Source organism: Lissotriton vulgaris, chromosome 3_2 (assembly GCF_964263255.1).
Source record: "Lissotriton vulgaris chromosome 3_2, aLisVul1.2, whole genome shotgun sequence".
Classification (NCBI taxonomy): Eukaryota; Metazoa; Chordata; class Amphibia; order Caudata; family Salamandridae; genus Lissotriton; species Lissotriton vulgaris.
In genome coordinates, this window is record NC_141690.1 from 235,683,854 (window position 1) to 235,704,209 (window position 20,356).

At 44.5% G+C, this 20,356-nt stretch overlaps 1 protein-coding gene across 3 annotated transcripts in view; it reads left to right on the forward strand.

Moving 5' to 3' along the window:
- The window catches only part of PTPRA (protein tyrosine phosphatase receptor type A), a 906,420-nt gene that overhangs the window by 253,836 nt on the left and 632,228 nt on the right, over positions 1-20,356 (forward strand). For all 3 annotated transcript variants that reach the window (XM_086964286.1, XM_086964287.1, XM_086964288.1), the window contains one exon: positions 13,586-13,664. In XM_086964286.1, the coding sequence (XP_086820412.1) occupies positions 13,586-13,664 (79 nt within the window). The remainder of the gene's footprint in view (positions 1-13,585; positions 13,665-20,356) is intronic.

Below are 20,356 nucleotides of genomic sequence, written 5' to 3' on the forward strand. Positions count from 1 at the left end.
ACCGCCTTGTAAAGTGTCCATAAATGTTTCCTGAGGCAAGCAAGTATTCCTGAATTAGACTGCATTACCTAGCGTGTAGTAATGTTATAGCTCTTCAATCCATGGTGGCACAAGACCCGGGATAATGTGCTACATGGCTAAAAAAAATATAAGGTCCCAAAGGCGAGGCTGGTTGGCTTTGCCAATGCTTGTTTTCTTCTTAAGGTGTCTGAAGAGGTGGTGGGCAGCAGAAAACATAGCAGTCATGTTTTCCTTTCCCTGGGGGTGGGGTGGATTTTGGAATGAGTAGGGAGAGGGGGAGGGGGGGGGGTGGAGGGCTTCTATTCACATCCTCCTTGCCCATGCCACATCGCCCCCCCAAAGAAAAGAATATCTCAAATGTAAATATACACCCCAGAGTGAGTGAGTGTGTGTTTGACCTACACCAGAAGTGCCCGCCCATAAGTTTGTTGTTTATGTGTGCTCTGTGTACAGTGATGTGACAAGTGTACCATTAAATTATGCACTGACTGTGATAGATACTTTTTGTATGGAAGACCAGAGAAGCTAATGAAGTAACCAGACACTTGATGAACCGGTCAATTATTGATGATGTAAAATAGAGAATTGGTTCGCTTGTTTCCAGGTGTATTTCAGTTGGATGGGCAGGTAAGGTCTATTGTTACCTGCATGCATGAATTAGTTACTAAAGACATACAGAGTTAGGGGTACCTTTGACTGCCCTGACAAAGGCCCTAGACCCTCTTATGAAGGATCTTCATGAGGACGAAACATGTTGAGAAAGGAAAAGTAGAAAGGATTTTCGAGACATAGATTCACGATAACATCTTAGTGTTTTTAATACTACCTTGTGTCCCCAAAAATAAAGGAAAAGCCTGGGGTTTACACAAGATTTGTTAATATAAAATTCTGAACCGCTTGTATGACCAGAACAGTATTTATTCTGGTCTTCCTTCCCACAAGGTTGAGACCACCCTGTTTGTATCATCTTAGCATGGAGTAACAGACTGACCAATGATGAAGCTTGCCACAAAGAGTGTGTGAGGCCTTTTTGTCCAAATCTTTTTTGCTCCTGTTTTCCTTTAGGCATGATTCAGTTATTCCAAGAAGTATACAGGAATAGATAACTTTGCCGTAAATTAGTGTGATTTTTGCACTCGTCTTGTAGGATCTGTGACATCGGCACAGTTTACTGCATTGTTTTATCACTTGATGCAAAAAGAAGTTCTCACACTCTGTCCATCATCTTATTGTGTTTTCCATGTTCGCCCAAAGTGACCTAGGTTCCTTGTTCACTTTGCCACTGGATTCAAGCTAGTCTGGCTGATGGGGTGAAACCTCGAAACCGCTCCCTGGACCCTTGTTTCGGGTCCAGGGAGGACCTGGCCTGGCAGTTTGGGCTGGACTGTTCCCATTAGGCACATGTTCAAGACTGATTTGTATATGGCTGTTTCCAAACTAGGGTGACATGGTGAGCAAAAGAACAATGGATTTAATCCAGATCTATTGGCTGGAGGTGAATGTTTGATTTGCTCTGCATTCTGTCCATCATCTGTGTCTTTTGCAGGATATTTGCATATGGCTGGGTCCAAACTGGGGTGGCTTAGTGAGCAGAAGGATGATGATGGATTAATCCCAGATCTGTGACTGAGGGCGTGTGTCTTAAAAGTTTCAGCACTCCGTCCATCATCTTATTGTGCTTGCGATGTCACTTGATGAGTAAGAGGGTGGGTCAGATGTGGAAGCAATTCCAGAGGGGCCCTCATTAGCAATTCGTAATTCTTCAAAGAAGGAAGATATATTGTGACTTGCCTCGGCTCGGGCCTCTTGTCTCTGCGTTCCATGTCCTGCGTCATCTTACTTTTGAAGTGTCTGTGAAACCATCAGGTGATTTTATTTCTGTCCTTTGCGATATGGGAGCTCCTGCAGAATTTTTATGTACTTGAATACATCTCTTTATGTGGCAGTACTTGCCTTCAGTTTCTCATCCTGCAGTAACACCTTCCCACATTATCCGGTTTATCTTTAGAACCTCAGCTTAGATGGCTTCGCCTAGAATATTTTACTAGCAGATGACAATAAGACTTTCTGTTGAAATGATCCTTGTCTTGAGCTGTCTGAAGACCTGTAGAATATAGGACACGTCGCGTTCAGCCCATTTCAACCCACATTTGCAAGCAATTAACATTGATGAATTCATGGAACATTTTTAGAAGAAATACTTCTACAACAACAGCATGCTCTTACGGGAATTGGTTTTATTGAGTACATCTGTTCTCTTCTAGCTGTGACCTTCTTAGAGTTCACAACATCCATCTGAAACTATAGAGGTCTATTCACAGATTTTTGTAGCGTGTACTGCTTTTTGTAAAAAAATTGTTGTAGATAGTTGACGGACAGTTGGTTTAGAAAAAGAAACCTATTGAAAAATCATTGTTCTATTTTAAGCTGTTTCGTACATCATTTGCTCGGCCTGCAGAGTTTCTGGAAGATTTGCTTAGCTTATAATCTATTGAAATTATAGTCGTTGGAATTCTACTTTTTGGGAAAATAATATAATCTGTTTTGGTAGTCTCACCTCTGGCTGCACAGTCCTGTGAAATTCTTCAGCAGCTACCATATTTAGGCAGTGTCTGTGTGTATATTGGGCAGCACGTCTGCTAGTCATTTGTTATTTTGTTTATATATGTGGGGATTTGAAATTAAATCTTTACAATTTTAGTGGTATTTCTCCCATCGATGTACCATCTGCTGACTTTGAGGGCTCTATGATGATCTTACCCTATAGCCACCATCCCATTCCACTCTGAATGTATATAGAATGTATTTGGATGCATAGAAGGGAGTTGCGGTCTCTGAAATATAAAATGTTTAAATATATTACCCGTTGTCCTTGCAAAGTATGCTCAAAAGAATGTATGCTATAACTTTGCTATTTAGATGAACTTCCAGGAGAAGTGGAGAAGTGTGGCTCAATGGTTAGAGCGGCAGACCCTGATGCAGAGGTCTGGCCCGGGACCAGGGTTCAATTCCCCCGCCTCGGCAGGTCTTAGGCTCAAAAATTCCACGGACCTGATAATTCTCGCCTCGGTGCCTATTCCAATCATGGAGTCCCACTCTGCAACTCTAGGCAATAGCTTGCTTAATCTCCACAACGGCCCCCACAACGCTAAGGATGCCTGGTCTCCACCTTGGGGGTGCCCCGGAGTGGACGCCTCACAGGGAAAGCCAGGATGGGTTCCACAGCGGTATTCGTACAAGCGCCTTGAGACCCTTGCGGGTGAGTAGTGCGCTATAAAAGTATCCATTTCCAGGAGCTCCATTTGCCCAACCTCCAGTAGCCTCTTAGCTATCAATTCCTATAACTGTTTACATTTTATCTGCCGAAGTGCGCCCTGAATTGTTTACCTGGCCAGATATCTAATAAATCTGAAAGAGCTCTCGCCGCTTATTCCATACTGTAGCAAACTCCTGGCACTTATCTCAAACTGGTGATCATCATATTCTTTGGCGCTCTGTTGTGATATAGTGATGTATAGGCCACTGTCCAGCCAATGTAAATTCTAAGTCAATCAGTCAAGGATTTGAAAAGCACAGCAAACCACTGATGAGGGTCTCAAGACACTGGTGTTATTGGTTAGATTGCTACGCACAGACAAAAGCAAAGCATGTCCGCTGCACTCTTTTTGAGAAGGAGCCTCACAGAGCCCTCTCAATGCCTCCTATTTATAGGGGGGAGTGAGCATCACAATCTTTAAGAGCCTTCACTCCTGCTCTAAGGACCCAGAGCATTGGGGATATCATTCTGATGTTTGGGAAGGAATCCCAAGTAACAATCCTTTTTTTTAATTTTTTTTATTTTTAAACATGTTTGTATTAAAGTTGAAATAATACAGCAATCAGTTAATCACATTCTGCGAAATAGTTATAAAATTGGTAATCGAGATATTATTGCAGACAGTACTAGTTACTTGCCCCCTTTAAATTCCACCCCCTTGTCCATTTCTAACCGCGGATCAATGGGTCCCCACGTATCCAGACTGTTTGGGGATTTAGGACAATGGCAAATAAAATGGGTGACATGGGGCATCCCTGTCTCGTGCCACGCCAGAGAAAAAACGTCTGGTATATGTGACCATTGACCACCACTTGTGCTAGTGGACCTGCGTATAACAGCCGGATCGAGGCCATAAACTGGGGCCCAATTCCTGTTTGTTTTAGTACTGAAAATATATAGGGTCATTCGATAGTATCTAAGGCCATATGGCCGTCCAAAGATATTACAGCGTCTTCCTTGATTGTGTCCCTTCGCCCCATCACCCTATGGAGTCGTCGCAAATTGAGGACCGTATTGTGTCCCAGCATGAACCCAGATTGGTCTGGGTGTACTAGTCTGTTCACAACTTGGAGCAGTCACGTTGCGAGCAGTTTTGCTAGAATTTTAACTTTTGCGTAGAAGCTTGTATTTTCTGGTTGTTTACCTTTTTTATGTATGACTACTATGGATGCTAGTCTCCGGTCATTTAAATAGAATGCCCCATTATTTACTATCTAAGTACATTTGTCATAAACGTGGGGTTATTTTAGTGGCTTTTAGTTTATAAAATTCTATCGGTAAGCCATTAAGTCCCATCGCTTTCCCTGATTGTATACTTCGGATTGCTGTTGTAATTTTGTCGTCAGTGAGGTCGTCAAGTTGTTGCCTTGTCCCTGTGTTCATTGATTTTGTGTTTTGTGTTGAGCTGTGGCAGTCTCTGAGGTAAGCTTGGTGTATTCTTGTCTTTTAACCTTGAGTGCATGTTTGGTTAGGTCATTCGGGGTGAGTGTGAATTTTCGTTCACATTGTTGTAGTTCTGTCTCAAGATCTTCTAGCAGTTTCTTCTATTCTTTTTTTAGGACCTTTTATTAACAAGAACGATTGTCCCTTTATTACTGTTTTAAATGCTTCCCTTCGTATCTGAGGAGAGTTTACAGACCCTACATTTTCTTTGAAATAATTGTCTGTCGATCCAGTGAGGCAAGTTTTAATATGTGTGACTTTGAGGTGCCATAGAGTAAGTGAAATTGTCCTGCGCTCAGGTACTCTCCCCAGCGTGTTACGTGACCAGATCGGGGAGTGGTCTGAAATACCCCTTGCTAAGTGTGTTTTTTCCTTGAAGTTTGGCAACTGGTTGGCTGGTATAATGATTTGGTCTGTTCGAGAATGACTATTATGGGCCCCAGAGTGAAATGTGTACTGCCGTATGAAAGGGTTCTTTTTGCGCCATACATCTACCATCCCAAATGCGTCCAAAAAACCTTTTAGGTGAGATTTGGGGTGGGGTGTGCTTCTGTGTGGCAATCTGTTTTCTTGATCACAGAGCGTCATATTAAAGTCCTCCTCCGAGTAGGATGTCTCCCAATGGGAAGTTCATCATGATAGTGCTCATGTCTGCTAGCGCAGTCTTATGAAGTGCTGGGGGGATATACATTGAGACAGTGTTGAAACCCCTGCCTCCCAGCTGCCTGATCTGGCCGCAAATCAGCCATATTAGTCTGTGTGGGTTTTGTCTACTAAAAAGGGGAAGCTTTTGCATAGGAGTAAGTCAGTCCCTCTAGATTCAGAAGTGAAGCCAGTGTGAAATCAGTTTATATCCCCATCTGTTGAGTGCGTTGCATGTGTCTACGACTAGGTGAGTTTCTTGTAGGAGGACCACATCGGGCTGGTGACACTTAAAATCAAAAGGGGAATAGTCCTTTAATATATTATCTCCCAGCCAGTTGACGTTCCAGGAGAGCAATTTAAGGGATTTCGCAGTCTTCCCATCTTGTGTACTTTGATTTGTCCTCGCCAATGTTGGGGTGAGCACAGCTTCGAGTTTCGCATAAGGGCAGTACCTGTTGCTTGGCTGTAGTGTTTTTGTTCGGCGTGTTGTTAGTCTGCTTGTAGGAGATGTTTGATGTGAGCTCAAGTGCTGTTCCGTCTGTGGTGTAGGAAAAGAGATATCTAGTTGTGATTCCTTATTAATCTAACCATTACTAAAACTATTCAGAAAAACATAACCCCCCCCCCCCCTCCTTGCCTCCCTACTTGACGGTTTGTAAACTCCCCCCCCCACACCCCCTTCCACCCTCCCCCAACATTGCAGAGTGCCTGTCGGTATGAGTGCCGACCGGTTTATACCACCTGCAGTCCCCGACTATGTATACTGTTAAGGCACGTTGCTATAAATTACAATTTATAGACTATTTTCTTCTTATCATTAGTTCTGTATCTTGCTGAGCCAATAGTTGGATGATAGCCGCTTTGCAGTTTGGGTGTTTTTCAGATGTAGTTCGATCAGACTGTCCAACATTTGGGTGTCTTTGTGGGAACTGGTACCATGCAGTGTTCACACAGGTTTTATACACTTTCCAGGCTTTTCTTGAGTTCCGCCATTTACAGGTTGCGCCTCTTCCAGAGCGAAGTCTGTATTTTTCTGTGGCTTCCATGTTTGTCGCCTGTGTCTATCGTTAGTTCTTTTATCTCTGACTCTCCGCCAGCCATCTGGCCAGTCCTGTACTCCCTCTGGGGCATCGAAGAACCATGCTTTGCCCTCTTTCTACCCATAGCTTGGATGGAAACAGCGTGGTATATCTCAAGCTTTTGTCCCTAAGGGCCTTTTTGACTTCCAGAAAGCTGCGTCTTTGTTTCGATACTCGGAGGGTCAAGTGTGGGAAGAAGGTAATGGTATTATTTTCGTATTTGGCGGAGCCCAGGGCGCAGTTTGTAGTATGTTATCTCTGAAGTTAGAGAACCGGGGCAGTAGTGGTCTTGGTGGTGCACCTGGTTTCGGTCAACCTCCCGGAACGCGGTGCGCCCTTTCAATCGAAAAGTAGTTGGAGAGGTTCCGAAGTTTAAAATAATTTTTGATCAAGTCTTCTACAAATAGATCTGCCTCCTTGCCCTTTTCCCTTTCTGTAGCTCCCAAGAATGTGGATGTTATTTTGCCTCAACCTGCCTTCATAGTCATCCAGTTGTGCGACAACTTGCTTGCTAGTGGCTTGTAGTTCAAGGACTTGTTTCTGGAGTGTAGAGGTGCTTGTTACAAGTGAATGGGTGTTATCTTTGACTTCTTTAACTCTAGTGTCCTTGTTTTGGAGATCGGCTCGTATAAGGGAGACCTCTTTTGAGACTAACTCCATTTGTGATTCAAGGGAGGTGTGCACCGTGGTAATGGTCACCATTATGTCATGCAGAGTAAGATCACCTTGGTCCGCCTCCACTTGGGATTGTGGATTTGTAGGCTCCGTCTGGTTGTTGGCGCCCTCTTGGTTCTTCTGAGAATTTGTCTAATTTGGGCTGGTTTGGGATGCGCCCTCCTTTGCCACCATTCATTTTGTTAGCAAGGGATTTGTGGCCTCTGGTCTCAGTTAGTTATGAGCCACTGGGTACTCGCTGCCGCGTGCCTCGGCCTATATTCCCTAGCAGCCTGTCTGTTTCCTCTGGTGGGCCTTCCTGTTTATGGGCCCGCTTTTCTTGCTCCTTGCCACTTAATAGTTTTCACTGTGCGCAAAGGGAGGGGTTTCCAGTTGTCGTGGCGAGGGGTATCTTGAAGTCTTTGGATTATTAGTTAGATATTGCTGTTTATGTTGTTGCTGAATGTTCTTGCTTTTTCAGCAGCTCTAGTGTGGCCTAGTTTGGTGGTGTGATGGTTGGGCCCATTTAAGTGCATCTTATTTGATAGGCCTTGCTCCTCCTGTAGCCCGATTGTTATGCGGCAGTGCATTGTCACTGTTGGGGCTACAAGAGGGTCGTTGGTCATCTCGGCAACTTGGGTTCCCTACATTCACTTTAGGTGCCTCTTTTCAGGCGAGAGCCTGCTCTGTTTTGGCCTCGTGGGAAGCAGTGGACTGGCCCCTCCTTTTTCTACCGTTGTGGACCTTTTCGCTACTCACTGCCTGCAATTTTGTGCCCTTCATTGTCCTTTGTCATGGAGCTTGGTGTGGGGTGGAGCACATTTCAGAGTTTTCCACCTCACTACTCGTTTTCTCCAATACCCTTAATACGCTGTTGAAGATTAAGCAAGACAGGTCCCCAGACATCTTCATTGTCCCGGACTAGCCAAGAAGACCTCTCCAACGACACTCCGTGTCCACCATTCTGTCTGCGACTCAAACTGGACCAAATTTTCTAGTCGCAGGGGCTGCTACTCCACCCCATTTTCCAGAGCCTACCCCTTCATGGCTGGAGATTGAGTAGGAATTTGTGAACTCCTAATATCTGTAATCTGAGGCGGAAGACTTTATTCAGCATCGTCAGTTTGTCGCCTCGCCACGTCGTATGTCTATTCTGGAAAACGGAACAGTTTTGCTGTGTATGGAGTAGGATGTAGACCCTTTGAAAGCTCATTTGTCCGAAATCCTCCATTTTGCTCTGTCAGCCCTCTAGGATTGTGCAGTGGGCGCTGTTAAGGGGGGCATTGCCCACCACCCCTTCCTATTCCCCCAAGGATTTATGTATGTTTCACATCCAGAACACATTTCTGTTTTCAATTGACTTGTGTGCTCATATTAAATTTGGATTATCCTAGAATGTTACACATTTAACTCTGGGCAGCTTACTGAAGCTGAAGCTCTGATGAAATAACTGGGTTGTTGCCGCATGATGAAACACATGTTGGCTGGCTAGAACATTGCATTCCTAAAGAAGTCTGGAGTAAAATAAGACTTATTCAGTGTATTGAGGAAATGTTGTTTATTTCAAGTGGTATGCTTGTATTAGTATGGTTTAGGGATTGAATCTTTTTTTGACCTTTAGGAGCCCTCCTAGCATCCTTACATAGTTGCCAGTTACGTTTTTTGATCCTCAGTGCAAAAACAAAGCGATAACCTTGGAGAGATGTATCAGTGAATTATGGACACCGAGCATACATTCGACTTTCATGTGCTTCTTCTTGGAATAGTTGATATTGGGGACCAAAACAGCTGATTACTGCTTTCCATCTAGGCAGTCCCCTACCCGTCCTACTTTTTACCCCCCTCCCCCATCTCACCAAGGAGGAGGAGAGATTATACCAGCTGGACAACTGGAGTGTTGTCATATTTTATATTGACTACATGCAGGAAATTCGGTCAGATCAGCTGTTGCTGGGATATACAGAATGTATGAAAGGTTAAACTGTGCAGAAGAGGAGACTATCGTGCTAGAACATCTTGGTCATGAAACTGTGATATACCCTTGCCAAGAGGGAAGCATGGGAAGCAATTTTCTCTCATTCTACCAAAGCAATGTCTTCAACTTCAGAACTCACCAGAGTTGTCCCTGCTACAGAAATTTGCCATGTAGTAACATTGATACCTAGCCTCCACTCCTCTAATATGCTTTATTGCTTGAGGTGTGGAGTGATGGCCATTTTGCCCACTTAGGCTCCTGGATTTTTTCGTCTGACCATTCCTTCAAACTCTCCACACGGTACATGTTACTGCTGTGAGATCTATTTAGCTTGTGAGGAATCAGCAGGTAGAAGAATTAATCGAAAAAGAAAGTTACATACATTCAGTAACAATCCTTCTGATGGATACTCTATCTACTGCAGATTTCTCACTGATCCCACCCTTTTCCCCTTTCTGAAGGATGTACTAGTTCTTCAATAATAAGGTGCCAAGTTTGTATGTTTGCACTGCACTGCCTCAAAATGTGTTGATTGCTTCCTTGTCTCTGTCTGTAATGGCACAGACAACATGGAGGGGGAAATTATGTCAGTGCACTAGGGTGGGTGCTATATTGCCCCAGTGACATCACCCTGGTGTCACTTCCAGCTCCGAGATGAACCCAACCTAGAGACCAAGTATGGCGATGTTCTGCAGGTGAGGAATCTACAGGCATATATAGTAACCACCAGATAGATATTTAGCAAAAGGTAAAACGTTTTCTTTTAATTCAGTTCCTCTAAGCCAGTAACGGTGAACTTTCAGAGACTTGAGTAAGTATTTGATTGATTGATAATCATTGCAGACCGAATAATTTTCTGTGCTTACTCTGAACTCCTTCCAATGGTTATTTTATCTGTGGTCTAGGATTTATGTCCTAACATCCAATATTTCGCAATACAACTGACCTTCTCTTCAAACATGTCATCTACTCCTAGTTTGCAAGTACTTTCACTACATTATTGGGAGGCTATTTTTGAAATTACTAGCAAACTCAGAATTGTTGTTTTTACCAGTATTCACATAGGCCGTTGCTCACCCTTTGCCTCCAGTAGCAAGGTTTGCAGGAGCGTGATATGAACTTTGGTGCATGAAAATCTTCCTCAAATCGTTCCACTGATCCCACCAACATTTTTGTCTACACAGGTTTCTTTTTTTTTTTTTTTTGGTTGTTGACCTGTAAATTGTGATTTTTAACCTGAGAGCAGTAAACTTGCCATTAAAAGAATGTAGAAAAAAACAAGGACCGCTTTGTATGATACAGTGTAACTCAATTGCTGTGTGGCACAATTCAGCCCTGCTCGGAATTTTTGCATAAGTCACAGTTCACTGGTGTCGGCGGAGAACCTGCCCTCTTAAAGGTTTGTGAAAGAGTTCGGGACCCAACCCAAACTCCCTGCAAGTGATTTTATTGGTTGTGCAAATTCTCTCGTGAAGAGAAGTGCCTGTTCAGCTCAATGTTTGTTTTCCTAATGAGCTGTTCTTTTACATACAACCAACAAGGGAGGTACTGTTCCTATCAGAAAAATCAAAGAAGAGAAAATGCTGTACATGAATCAGGGCGCGATGCCTAAAGATTATTTCTTGGTGCCCTCGCACATCCATGGGAAGGTCATTCTTCATCATCTGGCTTTGGTCCTCATAGGGCCGGCGCTGCAATGCCCTACGGACCCCACAAAAGGTCGCTTTAGCGGAGATCTTTTATTATTCTTGCTGTATGAGGTGTGATGCTAGTGTGAGGTTGTCCTAAAAGTGTGGGGTGGAGTGGTAGTGAGGGAAAATTGAATAAAACTGTCTAAGAGATAACTGATTGTTTTTTATGTGATGGTTCTCCTGGCAGGATTAAAAACCAGTAAATAGGTAAGTTCTACTGTAGGGGCGTAATGTAACCAAGTAGCTTTGAATCTGAGTAAAAAAGTGATAGTCGTACCCCACGCCTAAATCGGGATGTGTAGTATTCCCCAAAAGGGACAATGGTAAAAAAAGGGACAATGGTAAAAAAAAATGATCGGCCAACCTGAAAAGTAGCAGGAAACAATAGGAAATACAAAATTGTAAGCAAAAAATGTGCATATCTGGTTGAGTGCATAATCAGGATTGCAATCCCAGTGCACAGCACTAAAGTGTCTCTAATTGTAGACATGCACATGCTGTGGTTGTCACTAAATTGTTGCCAAACAGTGAAAGTAGTTAAAAACAAACTAGTACACGCAACACAGCTGGTGTCTTGACTGACATGGTACGAACCATATTATTTAAAAGCTGTGCAGGTGTCATACAGTGTGTCGCAGTCGACTGGTAGTCATTAGTGTGAATAAGGGGTCTTACCCGTTGGATCTATCAAGAAATGCCCCTTAGGGCAGACCAGAGGTTAGCGCACAGCTACTAACTATAAGGAGAAGGTGATGTCACATTTCAAACAACGTAAGGAATAATAGGGCCATGACGAAAATCGAACCCTGGATATCACAACTGAGGCAACCGTACTTGTGTGGTTCTTGTGCATGAAGTGCGAGAGACCTACCCTCCTCTGCTCCCCTGAATCGAGACTGAGCAGAGGAGGCAGTTCGTATTTGGAGTGTGGCTGATTGAGGGATCTCACTTAGGTGTGGAGTACACGGTCGTAGGAACAAGTTTTGGTTGGATAGCTGAATTGGTCACATGAGTCAAGTGCAGCTGTGGGGGGTGGCCCGGTCAGAAGAAGCCACGGTTGTGGTGGCTTCAGACCAGCCCTACAATGGCTGCCTGTTAATAGTTTAAGTCTGTCCATATGTTACTCTGGCCGTAAAATGTTGTAAGTGTGGTGGTGTGATGCACCGTAATGCCCCACAAAAAATGTAGCAATTCTCAATAAAGATTAAATGTATGGAAAGTGAGCGTGTCAGCGATCCAAAAAACATATTATATGCAGTGTTATTGGTACTGTTGTAGCAGGTACTTAGACTATATGTATGTCCTAAAAGAGTGTCCGGAGTATTCGTACTCGCATGGGAGCCATCAAACATGCTTTCCCTCTCAGAGTAAGTGAGTAAATGTCTGATCTTGTGACAAATCACCTAAACTGGGCATCCATTGGTACTGTATGGTATACGACCAGGTACAGATTGTGTAGTATGTACCAGTCCGTGATGGTTTAGTTAACCATCGGTGTAAGTTATGGGAAAGGAGTCAGATCCCACGTGAAGGGTGGGAGGGTAGAGGACATCCCTGGTGTCCCAAACTTTGTTTCCAGAGGATTTTAGTCTAGGGGGGTTCTCACCTCATGCCATGGGATATCATTGTTTAGGCCCACACGGTTAGGGCAGAGTTGGAAGACCCGTTATCGAACCTTTCTGAAAAGATTCGGGGTACTCCATTCTTGGTTGGCTTTCAGAATGGTCTGCCGTAGGTCATCCGGAGAGTGTTTAAGATTGCAAAAATGATTGCACATTTTAGTTGCACTGCGTCTGCAGCGAATGGTGCTCAGGTGTTCCATGATCCTGGTTTTTAAGATCCTCATGGTCATACCCACATAGTGAAGGTCACATGAACATAGGATGAGGTAGATACCCTCTAGTGTTCAGATGGAAATGGAGCCAGATTGCTTGGACGTGCACACGCAACAAGCTCATTCTCATAATTAACACGGTCGAACGCTTGTTTGATGCACTTATCAACATCAATATTTCAGACAGCGTATTTAACGCTGGCATCAATATCTCCGCATTCAAGTCACGGCTCTCTTAGATTAATGCTCAATGAACTAACACAAGGACTACTTAATGCTGCAGAAGATATCCAATCTTCAGAAGAATATCAAAAAGTTTGACAAATAGAAGGTATTCCCCTACACAAGAGAAGATTACTGACCATCTCGTCACAAACCTTCATCAGATGATGGTTCTACCTCATCTCGTAGGGCACTCTACTCCCTCAAGCAGCATTTCAATTAATGACAGCTGGGGCAGCAACAAGAGCTGGCGGGGGACTGTCCCTTCCCCCTTCCCCTTTCCCCTTCACCTTATATGGATATCCGATGCCCCAATTTTACCTCACTACTGAATGCACTACCACTCCACCCCACATTTATTTCTAAACTGTTTAAATAGGTCGTTTTTGCTAGCCTCAATGGAATTATTAGATTGTCCAACAGGGTATCTTGATGTGTGCCACAGTTCACATTTGTTTGTTCCCTTTTAAAGAGTTCCCGTTTTTATTACTTCATTAAAATGATTAACCTGAGATGCAAGTCGGTGTTTAAATCCAGCACTTGTGGAGTACAAATGGAGTGCAAAGGTTTGATAAATGTTTGTACTTCTACATGATCAGAATGTGGGAATGAATAGTTTATTTGCAGGCCCTTTTTATGTTTATGCACACAAACACATAAGCAGATTGGTAAGCTCTAAAATATACCTGTTCTGTTTTTTTGCAGGCCAGCATGGATTACATCTTCTTGCTCATTTTGCTAGGAGGAGCGCTACCATTTCTTGATGCGAACAATAGCACCACGGGTAGGTAGTTTTCTTTTTCTGAAAAATAAAACGTGATGATCACTTAATTGTATGAAAACTATTTTCCACATCTGTACATCTTTTTGATCTATCACCCCTTGTTGAGTTAAAAAAAAAAGTCAATTCGATTGTAAACGCCTCCTCCCACCCACATTCTTCCAAGTACACCGGTGTTAACACTTGTGAAAAGTGGAGGGAGTGTTTTTTTCATTTTTATTTGAACTCTATGATTTACTTAGCAACATCACAAACATTAAGCTGCCCAAAATGTTACACTATTTAGAAGTAATCATGTTTCAGGGCAAAATATACTTCTATACTATTACAAAAAAAGTTTTAAGGATCATTTGAGACTAAGACTGTGCATTACCTTACTTATCCTTTAGCGTTTTATTCGTTCGAGATTTTGTTAAAAACAAAAAAGTGATTGCGCCATCTCCTGCTTTCACAAAAATGTTTGTTGGATTTGACCAAAACAGTGTCTGTCAGACTACTAGTTTAGTTGGCAACCAAACCTCGTAGCCTAGTTTTCCTTTTCTTATCTTCATTATGCAGTGCCTATTTTTTTTCTCAGCGGCCTGGCCACGCCATACAAAGCACCCAGAGCTCTACGGTCCGAGAACGAGCACCTAGCCAACGTCCCCAAATTCAAAAGGACGCGCACCGGAGGCCGACGCTTCTCTGTAAAAGCATCCACTGGATGGAACTCCCTCCCACGTTCCATCAGACTGGAACCCAGTTATCTGACCTTCAGAAAAAAGCTCAAAACCCTTCTATTTCCCAAATAAAGCCCTCTCCTCCTCTCCCCCTCAGCTGGATACAAATTTCTCATAGCGCGGGGATGCCCTCGGGTCACCAGGCGCTTTACAAATCGCTAATAAATAAAAAATAAAAATAAAATATTTTAGTATTGAATCAAGTTACCCTTTCTCAGCAGGAGACGAGTTGTTCCCTTGCTCAACCATGGGGCATATCTTTTTGAGAATCAGTGGCTTATAACAAAGACCAACCCCAAAAACTGCTTCTGATCAATAATAATCCATTTTACTTTTGCTTTTTTTTTAAGGCTTGACTTACAGGTACCTTTTGCTGTTTGTTGGGACAACAAATGTTTCCAGTATATTTAGAGTGGGTTTTGGGCCAGCCCCTCTTATGATGTGGACGCCCTTGTTGTGTTGTTCAGTTGTGTGCTCCTCATTCAATGGCTTTCCTCTTATCCCTGTGTCTTTCCACTTCCAGGAGCATTTCGGGTTCCGGGTGTACTGGCTGGATGAATTGTCACCATCCACTGCGTGCAGAACTGAATTCTTTTAAGTCTTACCAGCTTCATGTCATTCAAAAAACTCATCATAAATATAAATCAATATAGAGAAGCTTTTGATCAACTATCTTTTTTGTTGATCTGCTGAAATGTCAATTTCATTTTACTCCTGTCATCATAGTCCATAGAATAGCAGGGTCAGCCCTCTACAACCATTTGGTGCCTTTACTTTGAGTCATTGCATTTGAGTCTGTCAGGGCCGCTCCGGATGCTCCTCAGGATTGGATTGATGCTCTAAGGGGGCCCACCTCTAGATCAACCCAAGTCTGACTGTAATTGTGCCCAGACTGTTAAGGCGATCAAGCGGGGGAAAAAGGTGGGTCCGGAGGAGAGCAGCTGGGCACTTGTAACCGTAAACCTGTAATTACAGAAACACGGGGTAAGTCCCACAGAACCCTAAGCTAGAACATCAACTACTTAACATAACAATTGTTACCTCACCTGTGTATCCCACAGGCGTGCCTTTATGAAGCAAGGATCTAAGGGCGGTCTCTATATCCCCTGGCTGTACTACTGGAAAATAGAATATAGAGAGCATTAGATAACCCCCATGTTCCCTCCCCTCCTTGAACGTGTAATTTAGGCCAACAATGATTACCTACCCAGTTGTAGGATACAGATAACCTAAAGTAGCCCCATGGCACCAAAAGCAAATAAAGATCTCCTTCCTGGTAAACGGTGGTTGAAAACAAAAGAACTTTCTCCTCCAAGGAAATGCTAGAAGCTTAACCCCAGGGTGTGCAAGACGCAACTACCCCAAGATCTCTCCAACATTCCCTACAATGTATATAATCCCAAAGTTAGGAAAAAATAATATATATATATATATATGCCCAGCGTATAGCGTCTTTACAGATCCTGCTCTGTAGGCGCTTCAACAGTGAGTAAGTAGTACTGTAAATGTAAGGCGGCACCTATACCCAGGTGTCCTGCGCAAACCGGAGCAAGACGCTCCCTGCAAGTATGCAACAAACAGTATCTGTAAACACCCTTAGAAAGCAAGTGCCCCACTCGATCAGTAAACCTGTTGCTGGAAAGATAACAGGACTCAGGCGCTTCCTAAGCCCCTCCAGGTAATCCACACTCGAATGGCAGCACTCGAAAACACACCAAGTTGCAGGCGCTTCCTAAGCCCCACCAGGATATTCCACAACTGGGCGAGGAAAACCCAGAACAAAGTACTCACACGCCGATGACGACGTGTTCCCTCCACGCAAGCTGAACCTTGTCTCCGCCGATAAACAAGGATCCGGAAAGACACCACAGTCAAACACGAACCAACTCCAGCAGGAATAATCGGCAGCGCGTCTGCCGCCCGACTTCCTGATAATCCTTAGACGCGTCGCGTCATAGGGGCGCGCGGCGCGAAGGATCATGGGATATGTAGTTTCCCATTCTGTTTCTCAGGACCGGGCAGGCAGTGATTTACCGGAGGTCGGGGAGGGTGAATCGTGACAGTACACCCCCTCTCACAACACTCACTGACTGCCACCAGGTTTACCAGGATGAGACAAATGGAACCTCCGCACCAGTCTAGGTGCATGAACCGCACCCACCGGTTCCCACGAATCCTCCTCGGGACCATAACCCTTCCAAGACACCAGGTACTGGAGTTTCCCCCTCACCCTACGAGAGTCCAAGATGCGCCGCACCTCGTACTCCACATCCTGTTCTACCCTTACAGGCGCAGGGGCGGTATGTCTCGGACCCTGAGCAGGCTTGACCAGTGAGACATGGAACACAGGGTGTATTCTGAAATGTGAGGGGAGTTTAAGTTTCACCGCTACGGGGTTGACCTGGCGAACCACCTGGTAAGGACCGATGAAGCGGGGATTGAAAACACTGAACCTTTTGAAACGAATGTTCCTAGTGGACAGCCACACCCAGTCCCCTTTCTTGTACCCAGGACAGGGCCTACGATGTCTATCGGCCTGTGCTTTGTACTTTAGTTTAGCTTTAACAAGATTGTTTCTGGCCTGCATAACAGTCTTCCGCAATTGCACCAATCTAGTTTGTAACTGTGGGATCGGGGTTTCAACACTTGGCACACTCAAAGGAACAAATCTGGGATGGAACCCATAAGTACAGAAAAACGGGGTACACAAGGTAGAGGAATGAATTGCGTCATTATACGCCACCTCCGCCGACCATAACCATTCCACCCATGCTTCCGAAGAGGTATCCACAAAACACCTCAGGTATTGTTTGAGGGTCTGGTTTAACCTTTCGGTCTGCCCATCCGTTTGCGGATGAAAGCTGGTGGACAAGGAGGAGGCAATGCCCAATCGATCACACCAGACCCTCCAAAATTTGGCGGTGAATTGAGCCCCTCTATCTGAAACAATGACCTTAGGTAAGCCATGCAACCGAACAATATGGATAAGCAGCAACTGGGCTAATTGACTAGCTGTGGGTACACCTCTACTGGCAATGAAGTGACCCATCTTGGTCAAGTAGTCCACGACTACTACAATCGCCGACATCCCATGATCCTGAGGGAGTCCTACCACAAAATCGACTGAAAAGCTTTCCCAAGGACTCACAGGCGTGGGCATTGTTTGTAACAGCCCTTGTGCTGGTCTATGATCGCTTTTGGCCTGCGAGCAGACCTCACATCGTTGAACCCAAGCAAACACATCCGGCCGGATGGTGGGCCACCAGTAATTGCGTAGCAGCTTTTCCAAAGTTTTCTTCCCTCCCGTGTGTCCTGCGCAAGGTAGATCATGGCACCACTTAAATACTTGCTTTCTCAATGCAAGAGTGGGGAGAAGCAATTGAGACCCCTTCCTTGGCAGACCTTGCCGTATTTTCCATTCCGGGTGCACCCGAATCCAAGTCTTCCAAACAAAGGTTTGGATGCCTTTCTTGACCTTGTGTAGAAATTCCGCCGTATGGATCACCCCTATCACCTGTTGAGGTTTGACAATGCTGGTTTCAGGAGACTCCCTCAATGCTGGGTGACTTTCTTGACGTGTGAGAGCATCAGCTTTCCGGTTGTCACATCCCGGGCGGAAGGTGACCACGAAATGAAACTCCGAGAAGAAAAGCATCCATCTCAGTTGTCTGGGAGTGAGATGGCGTGCTGCTCTCAAGAACTGAAGGTTTCGGTGGTCTGTATAAACAGTGATTTGATGTGTAGCACCCATCAACCAATGCCTCCACTCTGTGAAGGCGTCTTTAATAGCAAGCAATTCCTTCTCTGCAATCGTATAATTGCGTTCTGCCGTATTTAGCTTGCGTGACATGAAGGCAATGGGATGTAGATGACAGGTATCTTCACTCCTTTGCGATAGTACAGCCCCCACCGCTAGTTCAGATGCATCCGCCTCTACCACGAAAGGGAGGCGTGGGTCAGCATGTGTTAGTACCGGAGCAGACGTGAACGCGGTTTTCAATCGATCAAACGCTGTTTGCTCTTCAGTTCCCCATATAAACGGGATGTTCTTCCGGGTTAATCTTGTGAGAGGGGCCACCAGATCCGAAAAGTGAGAGATGAACCTCCGATAAAAGTTAGCAAACCCCAGAAGTTTCTGGATATCCTTGACATTGGCGGGTTGAGGCCACTCCACAATCGCTCGTACCTTCCTTTCCGCCATTATCTGCCCCGATGGAGTGAGCATGACTCCCAGGAATTCCACTGACGTGACATGAAACTCACATTTCGTCAGTTTGCAGTATAGATGGTTTTGCTGTAAAGACTCCAGTACTTGTTTCACATGTTGAATGTGTTCTAGTTCATCATTAGAGTAGATTAAAATGTCATCAATGTAGACGACTACAAAGATGTCCAGGTAGTCTCGCAACACCTCATTAAGAAAAAATTGAATGGAAGCTGGGGCGTTGCATAGCCCAAAGGGCATCACCAGATACTCAAAAAGCCCATACCTGGTTTTGAAAGCGGTTTTCCATTCGTCGCCTGATCGTATGCGTACTAAATGGTAGGCTCCCCTGAGATCTAATTTTGTGTAAATCCTGGCTGATCTCACTTGTTCCAGTAATACAGGAATCAACGGAAGTGGGTATTGATTCTTGGTGGTAATCGCATTTAATGCCCTGTAGTCTATACAGCAGCGTAATTCCCCATTTGCCTTCGGAATAAAGAAAAGGGGGGAAGCTGCTGGGGACCGTGATGGTCGGATGAATCCCAAAGCGAGTAGTTTGTCCAAATATTCCCGTAGGTGTTTCGTTTCGGGTTGGGATAACGCATAAATACGACCACATGGAACCACTGACCCTGGTGTTAAATCTATGCGGCAGTCGTATTCCCTATGGGGGGGAAGCACTTCTGCTTTGGTTTTGCTGAAGACTTCTTCATACTCCTGGTAACACTGAGGTAGTTCCACCTCTTTTTCCGCAGCTGTGGAAATGTTGTGAGTGACAGCCAATATCGTAGATGGTCGGGAATTCTCCTGAATGCAATGATCGTGGCAATAAGAAGAGGAGAACTCCACAGATTGTTCTTTCCATTTAATGATGGGTTCATGTCTTTTCAGCCAAGGGAGTCCTAAGATTATACCATAATTAGGGGCCTGGATGAGGTTAAATGACAGCTGTTCCTTATGATAACCCCCATACCACATCTCATACTCCGGGGTATGTTGTGTGATAGGACCAGATTCCAACACATGACCGTCTACTGCAAACACTTCTTCCATGACGGGTTTATCGACGGGGTTCACTCCCAACTTTCGTGCTTCTGCCAAATCCATGAAGCAACCTGTTGCTCCGGAATCTACCATGGCACGTACATATTTAGGGGATTGATCAATCCATAATTCAATGTCTATAAAGAACAACTGTTTTCCCACTCGGTTTTCTTCGGTTATCGAAGGGATGAGATGTACACTTGAGTCCCTCCCTTCCTTAGAACTCAAGCATTGGAGTTTTCCGAACCCTTGTCGACCGTAGATACTGTTCCTGGACTGGTACGATAGCGTCCTCCTTTTGGTTTCACAGGACATTCTCGTAAAAAATGGCCTTTCTTCCCACAATACAAGCACAGCCCAAATTTGCGACGATGTTCTCTTTCACTGCTAGTGAGGGATGCCCGCACCACACCAATGTCCATAGGTTCGGATTTGCCTTCTGCTTTCTCCCCACTAGTTGGTTTCTCCCCGAACACCAGGGGTTTGTCTCTTCTTCCAGTCTCGCCCTTTCTCTCTCTTAATCTATGATCTAAGCGTAATGCCAAATCAATAAAGGCTGCACATGTGGTAGGCTGGGGTTCAACTTGTGCTATTACGTCTTTGAGATTGTCTGTGAGCCCTTGGTAAAACAGAACCATCTGTTTGGCTTCAGGCCAATCGGTTTCAGCGATCAATCTCCTAAAATGATTTAGGTATGTTACGATATCGGAATTGCCTTGTTTGAG